The 10,547-nt window shown below is 37.4% G+C and overlaps 2 protein-coding genes across 7 annotated transcripts in view; one reads left to right on the top strand and one right to left on the bottom strand.

Annotated features, from left to right (window-relative positions):
• Positions 1 to 10,547, top strand: part of ATP7A (ATPase copper transporting alpha) — a 554,573-nt gene that overhangs the window by 125,968 nt on the left and 418,058 nt on the right. The window lies entirely within an intron of this gene.
• The window catches only part of ATRX (ATRX chromatin remodeler), a 214,380-nt gene that overhangs the window by 5,010 nt on the left and 198,823 nt on the right, over positions 1 to 10,547 (bottom strand). For all 6 annotated transcript variants that reach the window (XM_066250415.1, XM_066250416.1, XM_066250414.1 and 3 more), the window contains 4 exons: positions 4,021 to 4,170; positions 2,659 to 2,784; positions 1,306 to 1,401; positions 656 to 784 (listed from right to left, as the gene is read on the bottom strand). In XM_066250415.1, the coding sequence (XP_066106512.1) occupies positions 656 to 784; positions 1,306 to 1,401; positions 2,659 to 2,784; positions 4,021 to 4,170 (501 nt within the window). The remainder of the gene's footprint in view (positions 1 to 655; positions 785 to 1,305; positions 1,402 to 2,658; positions 2,785 to 4,020; positions 4,171 to 10,547) is intronic.

The raw sequence follows: 10,547 nt of genomic DNA, 5'->3' as shown, positions 1-10,547 counted from the left end.
CAGCCAAGGCTTGATTGGAGCAAAGTTGGCCCAGGCACTGAGGATGGCTCTATGGCCTCTGCCTCAGGCACTAGAATGGCTCTGGTTGCAACAGAGCAATGCCCCAGATGGGCAGAGCATCGCCCCCTGGTGGGCACGCCGGGTGGATCCCGGTCAGGTGCATGCGGGAGTCTGTCTGACTGCTTCCCTGTTTCCAACTTCAGAAAAATACACACACACAAAAAAAGTAAAATTGAGCCCTGGCCGGGCAGTTCAACTGTTTAAAGCAGCATCTGGATACATCAAGATTGCAGGTTCGATCCCAGGTCAGGGTACATACAATAATCAACCAATGAATGCATAAATAAGTAGAACGACAAACTGTTATTTCTCTCTCTCTCTCTCTCACTAAAAAACAATAAATAAAATAAAATTATATGGAAGACAGCTATATAAAATTCAATGGGACCCATCTGGGAAGATATTGCTGCTTTGTAATAAAAGACATTACCTTTCCTTGACATTACTAGGTTTTTTGACAAAATTTTCTTCCAGAAATAACCAGTGACCATCCATCATCCATATGAAGGATGGTTATTAACACAGATGTCTCACAAACCTATTATTATAAATTCAAGCACAGTAAACTTAACTGAGAGATAGTCCGAATTCTTACCATCTGCTGTTTCGTCAGGACGTCATTGTAGATCGCTTCTCTCCGTTTCACATCAAGCTCCTGGCTGGCCTGCCGACTCAGTGCTAATGCCTGTACTTGGGCCTCTGACAGGTTCATGTTTTCCTTCCACTGAAAAACAAGGCTTTTGTTTACTCCTATTGCAGTGGAATTGGGGAAAAATAATTCAACTACTTGAAGATATTTGAGATATTCAGAGGTTTTTTTTCTCCCTTTGCCTTTATTCTTTTTAAAAGAAAATGAAGTAAAAGCAGGGTATTTAGTTTTCCACTGTGGTACAAGGGAATAAAACTATTTCTCTGGAATACAACTATTTCTATTTCATGTGTGCAACTGGTCCTTAAAATGTGTTTATGTAAACAATGCATACATTCCTATGATTGACTGATTTCTCCACTTTTAGATTTTACCTATTTCTCTCTTGTGCCAACATTCGGGTAAAACTGCTGAATTAGAGCTTGCCAATATTATCCAGTTTACTAGTATTTTTCTATTGCAAATCAAGTTCTAAGAATTATCTGCTTTTCCCCACAGGCATACATAGCAAAGCCAAAACAATTAAAAATGAAAACAAATGGTGGGGGAAGGACACAGATTTCAAGTTGGAGTAAGACAACTGAGAGTTAACTTACTACAGCTGAAATTATGTCTTCAAGAGGCTGAATCCTCACTGCTGCCACGCTGTTTGTTGCTTCCACAACTTTTTCTCTTCCTTGATTTATGAGGTCCTAGAAGAATGTAAGAAATAAGTTACAAAGGGCAAGTAAAACACAGTCTAGTTTTAAAGTGGAATAAAACTCATCAGTGAGTCTGTTAGGAAAAAAATTGGGTTTCATTGAAGCAATAATTTAATAATTTAAATAATCTATAAGCACATTTTTAAAAGGAAGTCAGATTCAATTAAGTGATTAAATTATTGGTCCATAAAAATCTGGTTTTTCTGCAGCGGTAGAGCGTCGGCCTAGCGTGCGAAGAACCCGGGTTCGATTCCCGGCCAGGGCACACAGGAGAAGCGTCCATTTGCTTCTCCACCCCTCCGCCGCGCTTTCCCTCTCTGTCTCTCTCTTCCCCTCCCGCAGCCAAGGCTCCATTGGAGCAAAGATGGCCCGGGCGCTAGAGTGGCTCTGGTCACAACATGGCGACGCCCAGGATGGGCAGAGCGTCGCCCCTGGTGGGCATGCCGGGTGGATCCCGGTCGGGCGCATGCAGGAGTCTGTCTGACTGTCTCTCCCTGTTTCCAGCTTCAGAAAAATGGAAAAGAAAAAAAAAAATCTGGTTTTTCTGGCCTGACCTGTGGTGGCGCAGTGGATAAAGCATTTCGACCTGGAAATGCTGAGGTTGCCGGTTCAAAACCCTGGGCTTGCCTGGTCAAGGCACATATAGGAGTTGACGCTTCCAGCTCCTCCCCCCTTCTCTCTCTGTCTCCCTTCTCTCTCTCTTACCCGCTTCTCTCTGTCTCTCCTCTCTGTCTCTCCCTCTCCTCTCTAAAAAAAAAAAAGAATTAAAAAAAAAGAAATTAAAAAAAAATCTAGTCTTTCTTCATAATTGATTCAAATTGTAAATCAATTATTTCTTAATACTGGGTATTATCTTATACTTAGTAGTGCATCTACATGGCATTAGATTGTAAGTCAATGTGTGTATTCTGCTTTCAAACATCAAGCAAGAAATTTTTTTATTTAAAATATTTGATAACTGAAGAAAATGCTATTTCTCTACCCAGTCAGCCACCTATAGTTCCTTAAATAAAATAATTCAAAATACATTATTTCAAGGTCTGATTCCCTTGTGCTCTGAACAAACCATATTTTACTAAACTGTGCTGGTTCAAAAAGGTCAACAAATAAAAGAAAATGTTCTTGGTCTATTCAGAAGTAATCTTTTGGAGAATGTGATATTTATTCCTGCATAGAGAACCCTCAACAGCGGGGCACTTGAAATTGCTTTTAATTCAAGTTCAACTACTTTTGTACTTCACAACTTACCTCCAGCTGTTGATTACTCATTGCTGACAGAGCTCCCAAATTGAAAGGAATATAAGGAGTTTGAGAGTTGAAATTGACAGGGGGTAAATTGGTCCCAGTTGGTATGTTGAAACGCATGGTCAGTCCCTAAAAACAAAAAAATATGCACTTTCCACACTGTGATTTAAAACTTGAAATTCTACATCACCTACTGGTTTAGAAAAGAATCCATATTCTCAAATCTAGAGAATTATTAACACTCTTCCACACACAAACAAAACACCCTTTTCACCCCAAACCAAGATCTTGTTACACAGAAAGCTTTAACCTCTAAAGTTGTGCGCTTTTTATGATCATTCCCACAGAATGGGGCAGCTCGATTCTGATGAGACTCCTAACATCACATAAACATTAAAGAAATTTGGTACGAGTTAGGAACTTAGAATTCATGTATTAGAATAAGGTTTCCCATGCTCAGGCACATTTTTGTTCAAGTGGGTTGGTGTTTGAAACAGACATGGAACTATTCTAAATCAAGTTGGTGCTGGAGATGACATTAAGGTCCAGGAAAGAAACAGTTTTTGCCCTGGACGGTTAGCGCAGTTGTTTGGAGCATCACACCCTGAGATGCCAGGGTTATGAGTTTGATCCCTGGTCCGGGTACATCGAGGGAGCAACCAATGGGTGCACAACTGAGTGGAACAACAAATCAATGCTTCCCTGTCTCTCTCTCTCTCTACCTCCACTTTATTTCTCTAAAGAAATCAATAAAATTTTTAAATAATGAAGTATTTTTGTGTTATGATACATATTCAGTTAAAATTCAGATTTCAGCCTGACCAGTGGTGGTGCAGTGGATAAAGTGTCAAACTGGAAACGCTGAGGTCGCCAGTTCAAATCCCTGGGTTTGCTTGGTCAAGGCAATATGAGAGCTGATACTTCCAGCTCATCCCCCCTTCTCTCTCTCTCTGTCTCTCCCCTCTCTATAATGAATAAATAAAATCTTTAAAAAAATTAAAATTCAGATTTCAGAGCACACATGCTAAAACAACATTTACTCTTGCCCACCTCTAAGCTCCTGTGTGTCTGTTACTACAGTGTGAGTGTTGATGGGAGTTAAGTGATGCTAAATATATACCTTTCCACTAATCTTGAAATTCAGCAAGTGCTAAGCAGAAACGGGATCACTACTCTTTAAGTGGAAAATATTTTCTTCTCTCTTCCCACTCTGCCACTAAAGGTAGCCAAAGCCTGTAAACAGACTCGCATATCTGGGGACCCTGTTCCTAAACACCTGTTCCAAATATGACCCTTTTCTTCCCCACTGCCCTTTCAAATGACCAACATCAAAACAAAACCCAAAAAGCCTTTCATGTGAGCTACCTTCTTCTCTGCTTCATACTCAGCCCAAGCTGCCTTTCTTTCTTCTTCAGTCAACTCTTCCTCTTCTTTGTGGTCCAAAAGAGAATCATGTTCGTGATATCCTACAATGTGCTCCTTATGTATTTGAAGAAGTTCTGCAAGTATGGTGTCCTGTTATAGGGATTGAAATAACACAGAATTATTTCCATCCTATGAATCATATTTGGTCTACTGTTAGAGTAGAAACTGGCTGTTATACATATACATATATATATATGACAAATTGCCTAGAAAATAGTTGCTAAACATGCAACACTAGCCTCTTACATAAAAATTTCATGTTTATATAACATGTTTGAGGGATTCAATTTTTAAATGACTACTTTCAGCGTGTAGGGTTTTATCTCCAACTTTTTCCTATTTTCTAATTTAATTTTTATTGAATTTATTGAGGTGACAATGGTTAATTATAGGTTTCAGGTATAAAATTCTGCAATACATAATCTGTAATTTTTCACACATATTTTGTGCTTTGTTCTAAGAGTTGATAATAAATGCTAATGTAAGTCTTCTTAAATCAGAAATTACAGTGGATTCTTGTGCTAAAAATCATGGCTACTCCTGTTTATACATATTTAACAACTTTATTTTCATTATCAGTTTAGTTACCAACTATATTATACTAAAAGAAATCTAAATTAAACAGCTACAAAACAGTTTAACTAGAACATACAGTCCTTCTATTTCAATTGTAGAAAAGTCAAATATAAATTACATTTTAAGGACCCATGGTTCAACTTTAAACTGATATACATTGTTTATCAATTTATTATCACAGTGCCTTTTTTTCAAAGTCATGGTGTCTTAAATCAGTCTTTGAAAGTAAGTAACTTAAAAGCTAAAAAATTGGGATCATTTATACAGTGTGTCCATAAAGTCATGGTGCACTTTTGACCAGTCACAGGAAAGCAACAAAAGACGATAGAAATGTGAAATCTGCACCAAATAAAAGGAAAACCCTCCCAGTTTCTGTAGGATGATGTGGCAGCATGTGTGCATGCACAGATGATGACGTAACACCGTGTATACAGCGGAGTAGCCCATGGCCATGCCAGTCGAGATGTGGACGGTACAGAGGAAAGTTCAGTGTGTTCTGTGGCTCGCTAAATTCGAATCCGTGACCAAAGTGCAATGTGAATATTGGCGCGTTTATAACGATGCGCCACCACATAGGAATAACATTACTCGGTGGGATAAGCAGTTGAAGGAAACTGGCAGTTTGGTGGAGAAACCCCATTCTGGTAGGCCATCAGTCAGTGACGAGTCTGTTGAGGCTATACGGGATAGCTACCTAAGGAGCCCTAAAAAATCTGTGCATGAGCCCACATCGAACTGCACTGAATAAGTATGAAACTGGGAGAGTTTTCCTTTTATTTTTTTATTTTTTTTATTTTTTTGTATTTTTCTGAAGCTGGAAACGGGGAGAGACAGTCAGACAGACTCCCACATGCGCCCGACCGGGATCCACCCGGCACGCCCACCAGGGGCGACACTCTGCCCACCAGGGGGCGATGCTCTGCACCTCCAGGGGGTCGCTCTGCTGCGACCAGAGCCACTCTAGTGCCTGGGGCAGAGGCCAAGAAGCCATAACCTGTGCCTGGGCCATATATGCTCCAACCTAGACTTGGCTGTGGAAGGGGAAGAAAGAGACAGATAGGATGAGGAGAGTGGAGAAGCAAATGGGCACTTCTCCTATGTGCCCTGGCCAGGAATCGAACCCGGGTCCCCCGCACACCAGGCCAACGCTCTACCTCTGAGCCAACCGGCCAGGGCCGAGAGTTTTCCTTTTATTTGGTGCAGATTTCACATTTCTATCATCTTTTGTTGCTTTCCTGTGACCGGTCAAAAGTGCACCACGACTTTAAGGACACACTGTATATTCAATAAGAACACCAAATTCCTCCTCACTGTAATTATTTTTTTAATTAATTAATTTATTCATTCATTTTAGAGAAGAGAGAGAGAGAGAGAGAGAGAAAAGGAGGGAGGAGCAACAACTCCCATTTGTGCCCTGACCGAGCAAGCCCAGGGTTTTGAACCAGTGACATCAGCGTTCCAGGTCGATGCTTGATCCACTGCGCCACTACAGGTCAGGCTCCTCTGTGTAATTATGATTATGAGAAAGACACACATAAAGAGACACTAAGGAGAGGGAATTAAAGTGAGCTACGGGTATGTTACTTGTTAATAAATAATTAAAATATTCACAAGTTGTTAATTATTAATAAACCACAGATGAAAACCAGTATAAAAGACAAATGATTCCACTTCAAAAAATGATTTTCCACAGCTTCCAACAGCAAGTTCCCTTAGAACATGCTTTCTAAATTAAGTGTGAATTTAGTGAAGGAACATAAATAATAAGTCAAAGGAAGGTATAGGAAGGAATACAGCACATTAAATTTAATTTGTATCTAGTGCTTCTTAATGTCCCCATAAGTTTTAGCACAAAATCCACACTTGAAAAGAATTTTTTTTGTAACTTTAACCACATCTAGAGTATAAGGGTCCAACACATGGTAGGAAATTAAATGTCTGTTAAACAACTCAAAATAAAAATTTAAATCATGAGGCCCTAAGTTTTTCTGTACAACAGCAAGTGCTAAACACTAATTCCAAATATTCTGATATTTGATATCATGTTAACAACTTTTTGTCTTGCTATCCCAATATACACCTGAAAAAATTATTTTATAATCTCATGAAAGAAAATGAACTGATTTTCTCAATGAATATTGCTGTTAAGACTTTATAACTCATTTTTACATGCATGAGCTATTTCTTTTGTTGAAAACAGAAAATATTAAAAGACCGTACAAATGACAGCGCTCCAGAAAGCCTCCTGGTGGAATACATAGATGCTAACAGGTATAGCTCTCTTGAAACGTTAACTAAACAGATCTCTTGAACACCAGTGGAGAAATCTATCATCAAAGCTAACTCTCTGGACTATGCCACATAGAATAGGTTTATCACCACTAGACAGATCTCCAAAATTCAGTTACTGAGCAGGCAGGCATGGATATAGGCCAGTCTGAATTTTTTTTTTTTTAATTTTTTTTTATTTATTTATTTATTTTTTTTATTTATTCATTTTAGACAGGAGAGGGAGAGATAGAGAGAGAGGAGAGACAGAGAGAGAGAAGGGGGGAGGAGCTGGAAGCATCAACTCCCATATGTGCCTTGACCAGGCAAGCCCAGGGTTTCGAACTGGCAACCTCAGCATTTCCAGGTCGACGCTTTACCCACTGCGCCACCACAGGTCAGGCTAGGCCAGTCTGAATTGAATTATATTAAAAAATAATTCTTCCCTAGCAGGACTGGTGTTGGTGTAGTGGATAGAGCATTGACCTGGAATGCTAAGGTCCCAGGTTCAAAACTCCAAGGTCACTGGCTTAAGCACAGCTCATCTGGCTTAAGCACAGGGTCGCCGGCTTGAGCATGGGATCACAGATATGATCCTATGATCGCTGGCTTAAGCAAGGGGTCACTGGCTCAACTGGAGTCCCCTGGTCAAGGCACGTATAAGCAGCAGTCAATAAACAACTAAAGTGACCCAACTATGAGTTGATGCTTCTCTCCCTTCCTGTTTTTCTCTCTTTCTGTCTCTCTCACTAAAATATATATATAATATATTATATATATTATATATATATATATATATATGCTTCTTTAGGCATGTGTTTCCTATGCTCACTCCCCAAGCATAACTCAAAAAAGAGATATATAATAAAACCAAATAACATTGACCAATATTTTTAGCAAGTGATCATGCCAAATACAATTAGACAAGTTAGCTACTTTCCAAAATACCAAATAAATCACAAGGTAGAAATGTTCTATGGACAATCCCTAATTTTACTCTCGTTTGGCAATGTGATGCTCTTTAACATAGTAAAAACAAATCACTTTATTTCTCTAAGAAAGCAACCTAAGAGAAAGACCACAGGACCATGTGCTAGAACTAAATTTATTTTCAGCTTCACTGCTGATTCTTTCTGTGACACTGGATAATAACTTCATCTAGCTACGACTGTAAACATTAAATACTCTCTGCTCTCATCTGTAACAGAATGACTGAGAATAGTAGATATAACTGATACATACTTTTAAAAAATGTCTGCGATATTAGGGAGCTTTACCAAGTCAGTCATTAGCATCCAATAATTTTAAGTCCAATCTTATCTTAGAATTGGTAGAAACTGATGTCCAAAGATGCCAAGCAACTTTCTTCTAATCAACACAGCTAAGGAATAGCTAAGACTAGAAACTAAATTTCCTGATTCCTATCCAGTGATCATTCTATCACACTCATTTACCAGATCTGCTCTCTTAGATAAAAGACAATCCCCTGGAAGATTCTGGGTGAGGGAGAAACCTAAGTAGGTCTTCTTTTTACCTTCTGAAGTTTTACTAACAAAGCATATATCCACTTTTAATTTAAAAATATATATAAAAATTGAAACAAACACAATTCTCAGACACAAATCTGTGAAAGATCAGTTCATGCTTAGCCTAAATCTGACATGAACTATTTTACCATTTTCATCTTCAGGAGATATTCATCTTAGGAAATCCATTTCTAAAACTTTTTAATGTCTTTGTCCCAACAATTCCATATTTAAGATCTATCGTATCTAATCAAACATGATTACCCAATTAAGACATTATAGTAGAGATTCAACTTCTGCCCATACAATAGATTTCCTTTTAGCCCACAGTAAACTAAAATAAGTCAGGAAAAGTGCATGTGACTTCATTTTGATCACTAAAAACTTTTGGATCCTTTTCCTAACTATTACCTCCTTTCTAACATCAATTCAAAAACCACTCATATTGCTTCTACTGGCTACAACACTTAGTTCTTTTCAAAGAAATTAAAAAAAAAAACTTTAATAAAAAAACATTGCTAATATTCTATTATAAAAGCTATAGATAACTAGTGGTAACATCTGTTGTATATTCCTCTACACATTTACACTTACACATACACAAACACATAAAAATGTGATTGTACTATACAGTTTTGAAATATTTTCTGCCTTAATATCTTTCCATGGACATCATTTTACCTCAAATGCAACCTTCATCATTTTTAATAAATGCACTTAATATCTATTTTATTGAGACATTAAGGCCATTTTTTAAATTACCAAATCTGCAATAAACAGGGTAATGGATAAACTTTAATGTATTTCAACCACTTGTTCGTACAATAATTATGCCAGTAATACTCAACAACTTAGACAAGTATGTTTACCACAATCTTGATTTCAACAAAGAAAAAAACATCACATGAAAGTTAACTGACTTTTACAGGAACACGGTTCATTTATACAGTTCAGAAACAGGCAAGCAGAAAGTTGTGATTCCTCCAGAGTACTGCGTGAAGCACAAATAAGAGAAAGAAGATACAGGATTTCTGAAACAAACTCCTTCTACATCTTTTCCCCTTTAAATGAACTGCAGCATACTGTCAATACAAGAAAAGAGATGATGTGATTAAGAGGGCAAAAGAGTATTTGTAACAGGATCCTCTGAATATTTCTTTGGAAAAAAGTTTTGAAAAGTCTAGAGCAAGTTACAAAAGTTAATAAAGAAAAATTCCATCCTAATATACAACACAATCGGTGGTGAGGTTTTTTTGTTTTTTTCCCTTGAAGCATGCATTTGTATTAGTTGCTATAGTAACACTATTATTGAAAACAATAGTGGAACAGAATCTATAATCACTAGGCCAACAGTCATCAAAATGAGGTTTAAATTACATCCAAATGTGTACCTTTACTTTTCTTTGTCTAAACTTTATTTTTCCTTAAATAAGTGAGAAGGCTAACAAGCTGGGAAAAGCAAGGGCTATATATTCTAGCTAACAACTAAATTAGTTTAAGCTTTAAAAATGACTAGTTCAATTAATAAAACAAAGTTAATGATAAATTAAAAGTTGAAGTTAATTTATTTAGAAGTTTAAAGTATTTGGCAGGCTGACAAAAATTCCCATCTAATTAATTCTGAAATTCAACCTTGAAAATAAAATTTTTAAAAAACAATCAAGGCTTTGCCTGGGGGCGGGAGTAGGGCTTTGCCATATTTCAAAATATTTTGCTTGCCATCACTTTGAATTTCAGTTTTATAATATCTGGGAATAAAATGTCACTAGAATACTTAAGTGCCATAGGACCCACTCAAAAAACTATGAAAAATTCCTTTTATTACCTAAATAAGTCTAGATGCTTACCAAAAAAAAACCCAACACCTTAATATTCCATATTCCTGGTGAAAAAAGTATCTGCTTTCAAATTTCAAGTCTGTTTCTTCCCAACTGCACTGGAAAAAAATTGCAACACATTTGATAAGTAACTAGAGAGCTGTTGAATGAAGTTCACATACCACCCTATATCAGATTTTCAGGTCAAGAGCACATAACCTTTGCCAAAGAGCATTTATAAATATATCCAGATTACAAAATTGTAGATATGAATAAGATA

Source organism: Saccopteryx bilineata, chromosome X (genome assembly GCF_036850765.1).
Source record: "Saccopteryx bilineata isolate mSacBil1 chromosome X, mSacBil1_pri_phased_curated, whole genome shotgun sequence".
In the NCBI taxonomy this organism is placed as follows: domain Eukaryota; kingdom Metazoa; phylum Chordata; class Mammalia; order Chiroptera; family Emballonuridae; genus Saccopteryx; species Saccopteryx bilineata.
Note: the sequence above shows the minus strand (reverse complement) of the source record. Positions and strands in the feature narration are given on the sequence as shown.